The following is a 17,312-nucleotide window of genomic DNA, read 5'->3' as shown; positions in this document are numbered from 1 at the left end:
TGAGGCCAGCTCTGACTAACAAGTGTCACTTCTCCTATCTTGTGCTGTCATCGCTGATAATAGAGATGACACCCGGGAGACGGATGGGGGATGTCTTGTCCGTCAGCCCCCGGACTCACCCCCGCTTCCACAACCATAGCCTACATCACATCTTATCTCATGCCAGGGGGAAGAAGGTAAGTAGTGTAAACAACCCCCCACAGACCCATATCCCTATAGTGGACATGAGCTCGCCAATATCAACAAGATACACAAAGGGACAACAGTGTGAGACATGATGGAGACAAAAGACGGTATAATGTATAATAACTTTCCTATTGCGCCTTATAGCTTGTTTGATAGTGTGCAATGTTTCTTTATAGGGGTTGAAGATAAGATATATTAAAAAGAAAGTGGAGTAGAGCGACTTGGTCCTGGAATATTTACTTGCATAATCTTAAGAGTTGTTGTTGTTATGAGAAACACATTATTGATCGGTAATTGCCTGATGCAGTGCATGACATTCATGCCAATAAGGATAATCAAACTGAGAGAGAAGGAGAGAGAGATAGTCTCACACACGCAGAGGGAGAGGGGGAGGGAGGGAGGGAGGAAAAGAGAGAGAGAGAGAGAGAGGGAGAGAGAGAGGCGAGCAAGTACTTAGAGGAGACGCATCATCTGTGCAGAGGTGGAACATCTCCTATTTGCAGCCTGACAGCAGCTCAAGCAGCGTTTCCACTCTTTCTCCAAACTGTTTTGCCCTGTGACGCGACACTATGTGGATTTACACCCTCATCATCGGGCTCTTCCTCATTTCTTACACCGGTAAGTTGGATGAAAACTACACACAAACTGTCCCTCTCCGCTTCTCTGAACCGGTGCTCGGCGTCCGTCTTTTCATTCTAACGCACCGATCTCCAGTCTGCGCTCCGTCACAAACACGAGTTAACGAGCGACCAGCGTGACTTCCAATTCTGTAGCGTCGTTTGAGTTTTTTCCAAGCATTTACAACGCGTTGTTTGTCATTTAAAGTTAATGAGTCTGTTATATTGCTTCGTCGCTCTTACAGTAACAACACGCTGGCAATGAAGTGCCTCGTGCAGCCTTGAGAACATTAGTTAAGTAGGCCATTACTCAGAGATAATGTTGTTATGAATACAAATGAAAGCTTTTGATAAGTGTCGCGTGCGCTTGTCTGTGTGTGCGTGTGTGTCTTCCTCTCCAACTCTTCCCGTGGATCATTGCAGTGTGTCCGCGTGCCAGCGCGCATTACGCCGCATTGGCACGCGCTCATACCCGATGAGCGGAGGGCCACAGTGGCTAAATCCCGTGATAAATAAAGCGAGCGAGCGAGCGCGTGCGTGCGTGCAGCAGAGTGACCCGTATGAAAGATGAAATTAGCGACTCAGTCATCCTGTGATTCTTAACACAGTGTGATTTCGCGCCTCATTGCTCAGTCAAAGCAGGCAAAGCGCCGAGCCGGTAAACTCCTGTTGAGGGGGGGATTGGGAACAGCTGAACATGACCCCTCTCATCCTCACCGCATCCCCCAGACACACACACATTCAAACACACACTCACGCGCGCAGAAGTGTTGCGTCTGAAACACCCGCTCCGGTTTTCACGCGTTCTCGTGTTTGTTGTCCATTGCACCGCATGAGTCAACATAAACACTGGCTAACACTTAGTTAAAGTTTTTTAGTTTGTTCTTATTTTGGACTGAAGTGGAATTGGAAATGGGTAGGATGAGAAGGAGAAGGAAGGAGGCAGCAGCAGCAGCAGCAGCAGCTCTCTCAGGAGAATGTAAATGTCCATCAGGGTTTTGCATAGATGCAGAGAATCTGCCAACAACTGAGGCAATACACAGACACAGCACTGCTCCCCAATTGTGTGCGTGTGTGCGTGTGCTTGTGTAATGGTAAATGATATATGACTGTGCATCCAGTTATGCACTGTAGATTAACAAGTGGTTCACTGTCATGGTGCCCAGCCGCAGCCTTACCACAGCTATGGACTTGGATCTGTGCCAGGTGTGTTAACATTGACAGTATTGGTGTTGTTAGTAATATAAGTGGTCTTAAGAGCAAAACACAGACTGTATGTTACTTTATTAATCAGACATGAAAAGGGTGGTAACATGCCTGAGGTGTAAACATGTATATGGTCACAAACCTTATGACTTATGCACATACTACACATATCCAACCTTTTGTGTATCAGAAAGCAGACGAAACGCACTGCAGGACTACCAGAGGACCGACGGTGTGCGGTTGGGGGTCATATCTGCTGATTCCTCACATCCGACCAAAAGCAGAAAGTTGAGCATGGCAAGGTGTGCCAGATCGTGCAGCCGCAACAAAAAACTCCCGTTCACCTGCAGGTACGTCTGCTCTCAAAGCAATAACCTTAAGCTCCCTGTTTCCCTGTCAGCCAAAATGTCACTCTAAGTCTTGAGTCAAACTTCCTCTGTGCTGGATCGGCTCTGTGGTACTTCCTGTCAGTGTTTTGGATCCTCTCCTCCTCTCCCGTGCTGTATGACTTTACCTCGCTTGTTAAGTGCTTTGCATAAACGTGCTTGTCTTTCAGGTTTTTAATAATGCTTGTTTACTACATTGTAGCCCTTCAGGTTCAGCAGGCCCCTTAACTCTTACTTAAGTTATGTAGAATTTTCAAAGCTGGCCTCAAGTTCCCTTTGGCAAACTGTCTTAATTCAGGGTTTTCTCATTTTGTGGTTGAAACAATCTCCCGTGCTACTTCTTGCTCTCTCTCCCTTTCCAGAGCCTTCCTCTACGATCATAAAAACAGGAAATGCCAGTGGCTGTCCTTTGACAGCAACTCACCAGGAGCGCTGAGCCAACAGGACTTCAACTACCAACTCTATCAGAAGAAAGGTGCCAGGTTCTCATTTTGTCGTTTTTTTGTGACGTTGTACCGATGTTTCCACAAATGCATCTGCTCTGCCTCTCCTGTAATTAGATCAGGGCCACAGATTTATTGGCGCCACAGCTGCTTCAGAATATATGGGAGGATTTAATAATTCCTCTGAACTAAATAATGATTTCCAGGGTAATTTAGCTTCAGAACTACGCCGTCCCAGAACAGGAAGATGAGGAAGGGCAAGGACTGAGGCCGTGTTTGTTGTGCGTGTGCACATTATGGTTCATTTTCTGTCATTAGGTGGCTTTTATGTAAACGGTGGAAACCCCCTCTAGCACACTGCCCATAGTGCGGCCTGTTTTTACTGGCTGCAAATGTTGTGCAGAAGATTGGAAAAACAGATTTGGGCTTTCTGGCATTGTTATGTCCATGTAATGTCTTTAGCATTGCATCTGACCATCTTACCACCGCCATCTGTTTGAGTTCTTCATCCACCATACTGACTCTGTATTCACAACACAATGTGCTCATGTGGATGGTACATGTCACCTTACCCGCTGTCTTTTTCTGCTCCTAGACTATTTGAGGGAGTGCATTGTTGGAACAGGTCAGAGCTACAGAGGTCGGAGGTCGGTGACAGTGAGTGGAATCATGTGCCAGGACTGGGCCTCTCCGATTCCCCATGAACACAAGTAAGAGTTTCGCTTCTCTGCAACGAATCACTGTATCATAAGCATGGGGTAATGTGTTAGTGACTCAATTAGATCGCCACTATAGGCTCCTGTGTGTGTGTGTGTGTGTGTGTGTCTGTAACTTGTATGATATATTGGGGGTTGATTAGACTCCTGGGAGCAGTCATTCATCAGAAGTGACCTTATTGTTACGTTTAACAGTCATAAATCATTTTCCGCTTTGGCCATAGAATTTTCAAGGCATGTGTGCGTGTGTGTGTGCGTGTGTGCGTGTTCATAGCTAATATGCACACCCACCTAGATACAACAACATTTCCAGCTGGTCGTCATGCTTTTTGATGCAGTGAAGTTTCCAATAGAAACATGGAGCAGATAAGTGGAGTTTTCACAACAAAAGACCTTAAGCTAAGTGTGTGTTTTGGCGCCTGGATGATGAAGGTGAAGGTGTTTTTGCCAAGAAACCAACAAAAGGCGCATCACTCCAGAAAATTACATCTGATTTATACATTTATATACAGTTGCCCTAGAAACATCTTCACAAAACCTGTTCCCAAGACTGAAAGGACTTATTTAGTTTCTGGTTTGAGGGTTTAGCTGCTACCTTTAAGTGGAGAACCTTCCCCTGAGCGACTCCCCGACGCTCGCAAGTATTGAATGACACCGGCGGGCTTTGAAGTAAGACGTAAACGTGGCACCCGAATCAACAGAATCAAAGCGGGTCAGCGGCATTTGTACCTTCAGTGAACCTGCTTTATCAGACCACCAGGCACGTCTCCGTAGGTCACATAATTAAAACCAGGCGGGTCTCATGTTTTATCAGTCGGCTCAGAGGCATGGGAAACTCCGGTCGTACACACACACACACACACACATGGAGAGAGAGAGAGAGAGAGAGAGAAGAAACGATATCTTTATCAGTTCCTCCGATACCTGCGTGTTCCCACTTCACGTAAAGACTTCCACTGAACTTTGTCTTTTCATTATTGCCTTTGGACAAACACAGCTTGTCTAAAAAAAACGACACCGTGGCCGTCATCGCGACTGTTTCACGCAACATGGGCTGCTCTGTTGTGGAAGATATGAGTCATTTATCAGTGTTTTCTTCACCAATTGCAGCCTGGTGGAAAACTAATGACGCTTTTGCATATTGAGTCTAATGAACGTGGTTGATTCTCTCATCACTCAGCTATTTGTCGGTTTCAGCCACCAGGTTAGCACAGCTCCAAAAATCACGACAGCATACTTCACTCCGCCTGTGATCTGAAACACAACAGAAAATGTTGGGGTGGCCTTGGGGTGTTTCTCTCACACAGGTTGCTGTCACATACGAGAATATCTGGCAACCCGCTTCTGTCTGTGTGTGTCTGTGTCTGTGTGCCTCGTGTAACTGTGGCTCTGCTCGCTGACAGATTCATGTCTAGGAGGTACAGGAAGAAAGGCCTCAGGGAAAACTACTGTCGGAACCCTGACAACTCCACAGCCGGGCCATGGTGCTTTACCACTGACCCAAGGCCACACCTCCGGCACCAGGAGTGTGGCGTACCGCTGTGTTCTCAGGGTAAGACACACACACTTACACGCACGCACACCAGCACAAAATATATCTGTATGTATGGGAGAGGACATTCATCTTGAAGTAATGCCCGTTCCATTCCATGTTGAAAATTGCCTCGCCGATTGAGCTTGATGGTCTGAAATGAGCTGCAGCAAATTAGGCAATCATGCTGTTCCGTGCACTAAGCAATGTTGGCTCTGACTGCGCTCCGCTGCAAATCAGCTCGTCTGAGTGTGTGTGCGTGCATAGGATTTCTTTATTTGTTGAGGCCAGCTGCAGCCATTTGCAGGTGTGTGGTTCAGCTTATGCTGTCCTCTCTCATTCCATCACACTCTGGCTTCGCCCAGTGGATTGAATCTTTAAGGAGCCGGTATTGGGATGTTAGGAGAGATTAATCCAACCTGTCGTCTCCTATAGATACATCGTTAGCCATTGTTCCATCTCTCCCACCGGCGGAGGAAGAACATTGATTTGGAGTTATACGTCTGTATTAATAAAACTTTAATATCCATCCAATCAAGAGGAGAGAAAGGCATTTTCCCACCATTGTCTCAGCCTCTTTGTTATATCAGGTAATACGCTGTCACACACTGATCTCCCCCTGAAGAAAAGCATAATAATGACCTCTTATCTAATCCCGGGGGATTGGTGCTGTCACAGAGGCCGTTTCCTCCGCTTGTATGACACTGGATCACGTTAATGACGGACGAGGCTGCGGTTTGATAAGACAGGATCGGAATCCATCTTGTTCTCCAGCTCACATATGGTATCCCACTCTGTTATCTCCAGTCATACAATAGAGTTAATGGCTTTTTTGATAAAAAAAAGTCTGCGCCTGGTCAAAAGAAAATGACTGGAGGGGTTCGTCTGGAAATTGTTGTATTTACAATAATTGGAAACACACATGTGAGAACGTGTGTGCGTGCGTGCGCTCATACACACACAGTGGTGTAGAATGTGCTCTATCACGGTGTAGATGCACTCACAAACATGTGTTTGGAATCTGGGTGCTTTTGTTGTTTACACTAGGCATCGTGTGCTACTGAGGTTTATTGCTGATTGAATTGTTGCTGTTGTGTCAACTCATGACTCACATCACACAAGTAGCTGATTAGAGTTTAATTCTTTCCTCCCAATGATTCTGTTGGTGACCTGTTTTGTCTTTGTGCTTGTGTGTGTGTGTGTGTGTGTGTGTCTGTCTATGTGTCTGCGCATGTTTTGGTCCACGTGTGTCCGTGCTGCATAGTTGAGTGCATGCACTGTAATGGTGAAGATTACAGAGGCCCCATGGACCACACAGAAAGTGGAAAGGAATGCCAGCGCTGGGACCTGGACGAACCACACAAACACCTGTACTATCCCAAGAGGTAATACACACACACACACACACACACACACACACACACACACACACACACACACACACACACACACACACACACACACACACACACAAACTTCACTGGAACAGTCTTTGTGCATGTCAATCCTTCCTACATGCTTAATCACACCAAGCAAAACGGATAAATAAACTGCACCGGCAAAGAGCAAGATTAGTGCCATAACCTTCGTGTTTTGGTGCACTAACTCACTCATTTTGTATATTTGTTCTTTCACTGAAGATGAAGTGATGTTTCTTTGAAGGAATGCAGTTAACGTGTGTGATTTTAGCTGTGCTGGGAAAGCTTCATTCTATCCAAATCGGACCCAAATGTCCTGAAAGTCCCTGTAGATCATACAGCAGACTCATGTTGCTCCTTGCTGTGTGTGCGTGTGTGTATGTGTGTGTGTGTGTGTGGCATGTGTCCCAGCCTGAGGAAAAAGGCAGGTGGTCTGGATTAGAACGGACTCGTTAACACATCCTTAATCATCTTGGTGTTTGTGTAAACGAGGTCCCAGCCTGCACTTTATGTAATGAGGGCGAGCCACAGCCCAACACTGTCAGAGGAGCTTTGGGATGGCTAACACTCCAACACCTGTACTCTTATCCGACACACACGCACACGCACACGCACACACACACACACACACACACAGACACACACACACACACACACACACACGTCAGCTCTGTACACATACACAGATGTAGGTCACTGCTATCCTAGTTACTAATGTTTCAAAAACATGCAACAGAAAAGTATTTTGTCAGTCTTCAAACTTGGCTATTAAAGACAACTAGACATCATGTAATCAGGCCCCGTGTGGCACCGCTGAACCATAAGATGTACTATCCAAAATGATGTTAAGTATACAATCAACAAAAATGTATTGCACTAAACTTAAACTAAGCAGAAATAATGGGGAAATATACATGAACATACATCTGATGCCACATTAATGTACTGCAACTCCAGCCACATATATCTATGGTGATACGGACATATTTGTACTAACAGATGGCAAATGATGGTGTGATAGAGATTTGTTGCGATATGAATGTTATCACTATGTGTATGGCTGTGTACTAAGTGTAAGATTTCCTGTTCATTGTGTGTTTTTATATTAGGTATCCAGACAAAGGCCTGGATGATAACTACTGTAGGAACCCAGATTCACGCCACAGACCCTGGTGCTACACCACAGACCCACACACACCCTGGGAGTACTGCAACATCAAAATTTGTGGTGAGTGTGCATGCATACAGTAGTGTGTATGTGTGTATATATGTGTGTGTGTTTGTGTGTGTGAATAGCTTTGCGTTTGTGATGCATTTAAAGTGAAAATCTATGCGCGTCTGTGCGTGGGGACTTGTGGAAGAAGTGCGAAGTGATCCAGAATTTACAGCTTCCTGCTCCTTCCATTTTTTCCACCCTTCCTTATCTTATGGGCTCGTTCATTTGTCGAACTTATGGAATATGCAAAGTGCGAGAGAGAGAGAGTGGGGGAGAGAGCGAGAGAGAGGGAGGGGAGAGAGGGAGACCCCATCTGTGGTTTGGCCCTCTGTTGTGTCTTCTCTAACAGCCAGATTGTTTATTTTCCCTCTGTGCCGCTGCTTTTGCTGTTTATTGTTCTATGCTTCTCCGCCAGCTCTTACGTGTGATGGTCAAACGGAGCGCAGGGCTCAGTGACTGAGCCACATAAACCCCCTGTCAGACACAACAGCAGCCTCACACACGCTCACTACAAGCAGATCAATTACATTACACTTCACACAACGGTACAGCAGTGGGAGTGATGTGTTAACGGTGTGCGTGCTGTGCAAGAGAGTTTTTAGTTATTGGCGGACACAAATTAAGCTCTGTAATTCTGCTGTACCACAGGCAAGGTTCCTCACCACCAAATGAAACTTCTCAAATCCATCACAGGAAATTGTGTGGTCACTCAGCCTACCGTGTATCTTCCAGCTGAGCGTATCATCAGTGCGGCGTTACTGAGACAGCTGCTGGTGCCTTCAGGAGCACAAAGCAGACGCGGCGGTGTGACCGGCCGGCCTGCAAAAACCATCAGCCGTCCTGGCACCATGCTTACTAGATGGCACTTCTCCATGTGGACCCCTGCTTTTCCCTCTAAACGTTGACCCCCCTCCCTCTCTGATATGGGAGTTTGTCGGGAAAAGATCAAGTTTACGACCCAGTTAGTCTTAATCAAGACAAGGCAGAGAGGAAAGAGAGAGAAGAGAGACGGAGAGACAGAGCGCTCTTTTGTCCAGACCTGCTCTTTTGTTTACTGTCATAGCCAATGCATATTTTTAGACATATTATGTTTTAGTCTCAAAGATCGGAGCTTTAGAAGTTGAGCTTTACAGAGTCACGCATCGCCATGGAGTTACTTAGTTAGTTCATGCTTCTGGCTGTAATAAACAGAGATGGGAGTGATGACTTGTCTTGTCTGCTTGTAATGAGTATGTTGGTGATCAATCATGTCTGTATAGGTAGAGAGAGAGCGACGTGGACCCTCTTCATTCACTCCACAAACAAGTGTAGACATCGCTGTGTTTGCAAGAGAAGCTGCACGTGAAGCAGTAATGTTGAATGAAGTTTGTTATTGTGAAAAACACTTAACAACAACAAAGTCTATCAGTCTTCCTGTTAGCCTGCAGGCTGTTCATTACCTCTACAGTCGTAAATGTAACGACCTCAACCTGGAGCTATTGTGAAAAGCTGATGAATCATGCCAACACCACATCCACTACTATACTTCCCCCTCTCTCTCTGTATTAACACTAATCACATTATAAGAACACACTGATTGTTGCCCACTCACCCCTCAGTGTTTTATTGGGCTTCCACAGAAACAGCAGCCAAGAGTAACGTGGAGGAAACCACAGAGTGTTACCAGGGACGAGGAGAAGGTTACAGGGGGACAGTGGACATGACGCCTACCGGGCTCAGCTGCCAGCGCTGGGACTCCCAGTATCCTCATAACCACACATTCACACCTCAAGCTTATAAGTGCAAGTGAGTCACACACACACACAAACACACACACACATACTCACTTACACACACATACCTATCTGCCCACACGCGTACAAGCAGAATACAGGATTACCTTCCCTTTTCTTCCCTTGTGCTTCACAGGGACCTGAGAGAGAACTATTGTCGGAACCCAGATGGACAGGATTTCCCATGGTGCTTCACCACGGACCCGAGAGTCCGCACTATGTTCTGCACCAACATCCCTCAGTGTGGCATGAGAAACACACCCGTCAACGGTGAGGGAGCCTCTGCGCTTTTGTTTGATATGAGAGGAGCTGATTAGCTCACATCTACATCTGAAGCAGGGGAATATTTGGAATGTTCACATGAGACCCCGTAGAGAAATCTGCCAAGCTGCCTAATAAAGTAACCACACGTAACGGTTTGAAACCACGCTCTCTCCATCCCCCGTGGAGAGCCGAAGCCGCTATACGGCTGTGGGAAGGACTGACCACCACGCGTCACACAAACTAACTCTGACAGCAGGCTCATGATCGTCAGCTCTTGCCGGACAGAGAAAGATGGGGCGGAGAGGGATTAGTACTGGATGGATTTCTTTCTGGGGCAGCAGCAGATTTGGGAGTAAAGAGATGTGGAGCCATGGCTGAATACACAAATGTAAATGTCTCAGGGGACTTTGGGGGGATATATCTGAGAGATTGCGTGGCCCCCGTGTTGGGATTACAAACCCTTCCGGGGCTGTGTTGTGGTCTCCCCTTGAGGTTTGAATATGTTCCCACATAGAAATGAAAAGCAGGGTGACAGACAGATTTAAGAACATATTTTTCACCAGTGTTTTTCTAAGGCACCACTGCGGACTCGTACGTGGGTCCATGTTGGCAAAGTCCAGATCCAGTGAGAACCAGTCTCGTTTCTAATTTAAGGCTTTTTCGTCTGTATTTCCTCACTAGTCCTTAGATTTTCCTAAGAATTTGACATTAAAAGACATGATCTTCGGTACAAAATACACAAAGCTGCCTGTTTTCTTGATGTGATTTGTTATTTCTTCTTTTTTATCTTTTATTTTAGACTGCTATGACGGCTTTGGAGAGAATTACCAAGGAGAGCAGTCAAGGACGAGATCAAACCTGCCCTGCGCTCCTTGGAGAGACCACAGCAACAGGTTGGATCCACACTTAAGAACTAAATAGCTTTCCCACACACACCCCCACACCATGATGTGCACAGCAGGGCCGCACCTCTGCTCAAAATGTGCTCATAGACGTTACACAACAGAAAACATCACATTTTTATGGATTTCAACAGGAAGCGTGACAAAAATACGAGATATTGGAGATACGTGACTGTCTCTGGACACAAAAGAGTGTGTGTGTGAAACTTTTGTGAACCTGAGTGGTGAGAGTAGTGTGCGGAAGGGGAGCTGCCCTATAATTGACCTGGAGTGAAGTCTTATTGTTGTTAGCAGATCGAGCCGGGCTCTGTGGGCTCTCAGAGGAGCAAGAGGCTCCTGCGGGTTCCTCCACTGGCCTCCCCAGCTTCTCCTTAATAGCTACACAAGTGTTTCCCTGAAGATGACCTAACACAGCAGGAATGGATTCCCAGTGATAACTTGGCTGGGGGACGTACACTTCACCGCTCACCTTTGATCCCGGACCCCTTCCTTTGTAGGAGCACTTCAAAGCCAATCAACTTGGACTGCTTGGCTCCTGCCCAGGGGGGTCGGCGGTCAGGGTTCGGGAGCCAGAGGGAGAGCTCGCTGTTATGCTCGCTCCCAGAGACACAACAGGCGGAAATATGCGAAGCACACACAAGCACAAAGACAGAGAAAGGGAGGGAGAGAGAGATTTGAAACATTGTGATTTGGTTCTCATCCCATCTTCACAGTTTCCATCTTGTAGGTCCAATTAGAAGAAGTTGCGGTTTTGAAATTCCTACGAGAATATCCCAGTGTGTAGGGTATGTCTGTGTGCATATGCGTTAGATATGTGACCTCTACTTTCTCATACTGTTTCGGTGAGTAATTCCGCTGCAGATCACCTCCTTATCTCCTCCTGAGGGAGAGAGCCGACGCAGCTGTGTAGTCTGACCGTCCAGATCCTCTCTGGAAAAAATGGTCCAGCTCTCTCTCTCTCACTAATGGTTGTAAATCATAGGGGGAAATTCTTTTCTAAGCTTTCATCCGAGTTGTCTCACTGGATCAGCCAAGTAACCTTATTGTTCTGCACTGTGTGTGTGTGTCCAGTGGAGAGAGGGGCATGCTGATGGTCGGCCTAGAGGAAAGCTACTGCAGAAACCCTGATAAAGACAAACACGGTCCCTGGTGCTACACTAACAACTCGGCTTTACCCTGGGACTACTGCTACGTCAAGCCATGTAAGTGCATGAAGAAGTATACGAAAATGTAGGAAATGCACACACACACACACACACACACACACACACACGCACACACAGTGTAGAGAAAAGTGTGAGGACTGTGAATTTGAGATGAGACAGATGCAGCTTAGATTTGTTTGCATTCTCTCCGTTTCTGTCTGTCTATCTGTCCGTCTGTCTGTACTATGCTATGCGTCTGTCTCTCGATTCGTCTCACCCACACACACTATATCAACGATGTGTAGGCCTGTCTACACTCACAGGTCAATATGTCAGGGGAGATTCACAACTCATCAGTAAGACAGCGGAGATTCTTCTAACCATTGCCACATGGACATAGAGCATAGAGTCTGTGGTTTCTGGTGCCCTGTAAATATGCACAGTACAACATGCATGTGGTAAAGTTCAAATCCTTACATTTCATCACGCGGTAGTAAATATCACAACACACGGATGCATATTTGTCTATATATACCGTACTGTATGTGTATTTGGAGTGCAGTGTGGCTATGACGACCAGACCTGGTATGGCTATAAGATCTGCCAATTTATTTATTTATTTTTCGGAATAAAGTAGCATTAACAGCAAAGTGTGTGACCTCCGCAGGTAATGAGAGGGCAGCTGATAAAAGGATATTCTGCTACAGACCTTTTTAAGGTTGACATAAAAGCCTGTCTTTTGTATTGATAGCCGCTACAAACCCGAGCTCGCCAAGTTGAAAATGTGCCAGCGAGCAAATGACAACGCTAATGGCCTCATTCACTGTAGGTTGATCATTTCGATGTGTGGAAACACAAACAAAGTGTGAAATTCTGTTCTGAACAGACTTTATTGGCGCTGCTCACCCAGGACAGGTGCCGCCTCACTAACTGATCAAATCCTCTGCATCAGGGAACTGAGAGAACATCCGGCACATGGGAAGGGACAGATTCCAGTGAAGTTGAAGAGACAATTTAAGCGTCCAGAGTTTGTGATGGTCTTATCAAGGCGTGTGGCGTGCGGCGTGTATGATATATGTATCTATCTTAGCCTTGTTACGCTAAATCGAAACCATTGGCGCTGTAAATCGTCTGTCCCCATGTGTGTGAGGTCTCTTCTTATCTCGCAAGAAGTGAATGGTCCTTAATCCCTTGTTTGTCTGCAGGTGATGCTTCACAGAACACCATTCCACAGGGTGAGCGTCTCCCTCTCTCTCTGTCTGTCTGTCTGTCTGTCTGTCTCTTTGTCTTTGTTTGCGAGTGGCTCAGCTGCTGATCTGCATGCGATGCCTCCGGGGCAAGTTTTGGTGCTGTGGCCCCGTCGACACTCTGTCACTCACTCATAAACGCTGCATGCCTATGCTCGCGGATGCATATTTTGTCTTACATTTGCCATCTCAGGTGAGTCATACCGTATCGAATATACCGTGTTTGTCAGTGCTTGTGCGTCTCTGTGTTTGCAGGTGAGCTGTCCTCAGTGAGGTGTGTCATCCATAAGAGGATCAGAATTGTGGGGGGAGGACCTGTGAGCATCATGGACGGCAGCTGGATGGTCAGCATACAGAGAGGGTATCACAAATCCATTACCATATCAAACTATACAGCCTGTCCTGACCACCAACATTATGTAAAGTCATGATCTAAAGGTTTAAATGTTGTTTTACCTTTTTCCACTCTGCTGCGAAACACAGAGAGACTTTTCTGCGCTCTTTGGTAAAAGTTTGAGATACAGTCGCAGCCTTGATCCTGATATGCCCTGTAGTTAATTTACGACACACAGAGGAGGATATGACAGGGTACTGTTGCAGTTTAAAAACAAAATAAAAAAGAATTAACGCTTTTGGCATTTGATGCAGGGACAGTGTGAGAGTGGAGCAGTATTTCACTGCAGTACGGTGCCATAGGCTCGCCTTCAATACTCCCATTTACCTTTGTGAAGTGTAACTTTTGCCAAGGCTTTTCTCAGAAAGTGCTGATTTAACTCTTTTCTTCAATGTCACGGTCTCGCACTGTTCCTGTATTAGCTGTCTTTCTTTCTGCGGATATGCGGTGTGTGGCAGCATTATGTCATCTACAGCTTATAGCTTTACAGTATTAGAACACGTATGTCATGCATCAGATTTTTATTGACATTTATTAATTGATTGTGTGTCATGTTGTGTCTTTCTCCAGGTCAATGCACTGGTGTGGGGGCACTCTGATCCGGGAGCAGTGGGTCCTCACAGACAGACAGTGCTTCTCTTCATGGTAATTTCATTTCGGGCTGTCGTCTTTTAAGCGTTTTGCTCCACTTTGTGCTGTCACTGCAGTTTTCTTTAAATACTATATTCAGTAAAATATCATCTTATTCCATTCCAGTATATTCAGAGGAACATGCATGTCTCTATTTAGCTGTCAGCTACCATCTGTCCCAATCAAGATGAGCTAATTGCTCAATGGAGAATAATACACAAAGACTCACTTATGTAGAGAATTAACCCTTTCCCTTGCCTCTGCAGTGTTCCAGAGCTGAGTGAGTACCGGGTGTGGCTGGGAGTCTCAGACATACAAGAGGGAGCGTCTGACTCAATCGGCAGACAGGAAGTCAACATTGCTCATGTCATATGTGGACCTGAGGGTTCCAGTTTAGCCCTCGTACGGCTGTCTAAGTGAGTCCTGTGAGAAATAATCTCCTATGTGTGTATATCTCTCTGTGTGTGGGAGTGTGAGACAGAAAGGGGGGTGTTGATCATCATACTTTGTATTTCTGTTAATATGTCCAGGCCTGCCCTTCCTGCAGAGAATGTCCACACAATCCAGCTTCCGGTGGCTGGCTGCTCCATCCCAGAAGGAACAATATGTAAAATGTATGGGTGGGGAGAGACAAAAGGTACAGTTGTTATATGCAGAGCTACTTATAGATTGAAATTGTATTCTGTGTATTAGTTCTAAAATGATGTCCATATTTTAACATATGACTTGGTTACATAATGCCTTAGGCCTTAAGACCCATGTAGTGTTAATATCTTGGTGTGTAGTGAAAAGGGAAGAAACCCACTTGGCAGCAAAGATTAATTACCAAGTTGGATTCATTTAATATGATGTTGAAGATTTGGGGCCTACGCCAATAAAGTCCAAATATAAACCTCTTTCAGGTACGGGCCATGATGATGTCTTAAAAATGGTCAGCCTTCCTATCGTCAGTAATCAAAAGTGTCGAGAGATGCACAGAGGAAGCCTTCACATCACCAACACCAAGATCTGTGCAGGAGGGAAGAGGAATGAGGGCGTGTGTGAGGTAAAGGGTTACATGTTCTCACTCTTTCTCTTGTGAGGGAAATCAAAGCTCTCTGCAATTCCAATGCATTTCTCTTCAGTCTCACAGGCCGCCGCTTTTGGATAAAGTAATTGCTCCGAGTGTGATTTCATGTAGATATTGGCCTCTTGATTCCAGGCAGCTCTTTCAAAGCTCAGTTTGATCTAAATCTCCAACAAATGTTCTTTGATTCCACAAGCTTAGAATCCAGTCTGTTGCACTAAATTACATCACCGATCAAAGCCCGGGCTTTGTGGTTTCTTGCCTTGGAAGAGAGCTGTCCATGTTCGCAAATACCAGTGGTGCTATCTGTCACTGAGAACATAAAAATACATTTTGCTCTTGTTTAACCCTGTCTGAAATGTAAGCAGCCATTTCTCACACTTTGACAAATACAAATATGGTATCTATTTCCCTTCTTGTAGAGGGATTATGGTGGCCCTCTGGTGTGTCAGGATGGCGAGAGCAGGGTGATTGTGGGAGTGAGCGTGCACGGCAGAGGCTGCGCTCGGGCCAACCAGCCTGGCATCTTCATCAACGTCCCCTTCTACACAGAGTGGATTCACAAGGTTATGAAATATTATCCCGACCCACAGACCGTCTAAAGACTCACCAGAGACTTCAACACAACACAAGAGGACTGAAAGCAAACATAAGAGCCTCTGCTTCTCCAACTTTGCCCCTGACTTCAACGACCCAGGGATGAGTGAGAAACAGATCCGGGGAAGAGCTCTTACCATAGATAGAGGGTCGCTACAGAGCCGCTACGAACTTCAAACACACATTAAAGGATATCACGCTAATTCATTGATGAGGAGTCGACATTGAAATTGGAAGCAATTATTCCGTTCTAGTTTATTGTTCATGCAAATCCACCAGAGTGTTATGTGTGCATGTGAATACTCTCTTGATTCCTGGCTTTACTTGAAAGTTGTACACCAAAGTGCAGTGGTTTTGGTAGTTTCCTCTGTAGAGTACATCAATGTGGCCACTAAGAAAACTATCCAGTGGTAGGACAATGTGAAATGCACTCTAACCAAGCTCCCTGTATCTGTGGGGACTTGATAAAGTGGTCTTTTATTGTACATAGTATTTTAATGAGTGTATTTGTGACACTCTACATGTGTTTTGGGTCTTATAGATCTATGTTTAGAGAAACTGAATGTGCTGGGAGGCGCATAAATGATGTACAGTGGGATATCTACATTTGAGCTTTACATAAAGGTTTCTTTCGAACGATGATATCTGCATTGAAACACCAAACTAAATGCTGTTGTCAGTATTTTAACGTAGGTATAAATACAACATACAACACGCTCTTTGCATTATGTGTCGATTAAAGGACTGTATGGACGAGTAAGCCTTGATATGACGTTGAAATTATGTGTACATGCAAGCTTTTTTTATACTAGATCTCTTTATCAGTTGTGTAAACACATTATTTTTCATCTGTGTTTTCCTGCATCTCTATTTGTATGCCAGAAAGAAGACTGCAGAAAGTGTGTGTGTGTGTGTGTGTGTGTGTGTGTGTGTGTGTGTGTGTGTGTCTAAGGTAGAGAGCCTGTGCATGCCGGTGCCCGAGCTGAATGAATTATCCTCTCGCCACACTCAGATCTTTGGCAGACCTCCAATTCCAATCCACCCTGGATGTTAGCCTCACAAAGTCTGTCACTTCAAATTGTCTGGATTGAAGGGACAGCCTTTGTGACCGCTTTGTCTTCAGCAAACAGTTTTTTATCGCCTCTTTTAAATTATATATTTAGCATTATATTAGGACTACAACTATGTCCCATGCACTAAAAGTTGCCACAAGCTGCTATATTCTACAGGTTGTACAGTACTGCTTAGTGTTCTCTGTGTAATGTATGTTCACACTTAATTTCATAACAACTTAATGTTAAACTCAATAAGCAAATGATTGAAATATCCACATCATTTATGTATGTCGCCATATTAAATGTTTGTTTTTAAATCTATGAGATTCCATTTTATTGATTTTTCAATGTCACATCCATCTGAATGCTGCATGCGAGTGAAGTGAATGCAAATGTTTATGCCTGTTGTTATTACACTTGTTTACCAGAAGGTGGCACCACAGTAGCACAAAGAATACAGAGATGCCTTAGTGACGTTGCTCAACTTTCTCCCACATGCATATTCCAACATATATTAACTC

General features: G+C 45.3%; 1 protein-coding gene across 1 annotated transcript; it reads left to right on the top strand.

Moving 5' to 3' along the window:
• Positions 1–599: 599 nt before the first annotated feature.
• On the top strand, positions 600–17,112 carry hgfb (hepatocyte growth factor b). Its single transcript, XM_076141977.1, has 18 exons — positions 600–804; positions 2,200–2,359; positions 2,758–2,870; positions 3,434–3,548; positions 4,958–5,106; positions 6,350–6,470; positions 7,613–7,731; positions 9,339–9,504; positions 9,628–9,761; positions 10,555–10,648; positions 11,729–11,859; positions 13,008–13,037; positions 13,305–13,410; positions 14,014–14,088; positions 14,340–14,489; positions 14,604–14,710; positions 14,976–15,118; positions 15,562–17,112. The coding sequence occupies exons 1-18, from the start codon at positions 756–758 to the stop codon at positions 15,739–15,741; spliced, it is 2,142 nt and encodes a 713-aa protein (XP_075998092.1). The 5' UTR covers positions 600–755; the 3' UTR covers positions 15,742–17,112.
• Positions 17,113–17,312: the final 200 nt, after the last annotated feature.

Source organism: Genypterus blacodes, unplaced genomic scaffold (assembly GCF_046128005.1).
Source record: "Genypterus blacodes isolate CSIRO-AG114 ecotype Tasmania unplaced genomic scaffold, CSIRO-AGI_Gbla_v1 ptg000021l_1, whole genome shotgun sequence".
Taxonomy (NCBI): domain Eukaryota; kingdom Metazoa; phylum Chordata; class Actinopteri; order Ophidiiformes; family Ophidiidae; genus Genypterus; species Genypterus blacodes.
This window is presented reverse-complemented; position numbering and strand designations above follow the sequence as displayed.

What these genes read in the sequence shown, in the direction of transcription:
- hgfb (XM_076141977.1), top strand. Translation starts at nt 756, where the DNA reads ATGTGGATTTACACCCTCATCATCGGGCTCTTCCTCATTTCTTACACC. An exon ending in CCGATTCCCCATGAACACAA is followed by an intron (nt 3,549 to 4,957) that starts GTAAGAGTTTCG and finishes GCTCGCTGACAG; the next exon opens with ATTCATGTCTAGGAGGTACA. An exon ending in GGAATGAGGGCGTGTGTGAG is followed by an intron (nt 15,119 to 15,561) that starts GTAAAGGGTTAC and finishes CCCTTCTTGTAG; the next exon opens with AGGGATTATGGTGGCCCTCT.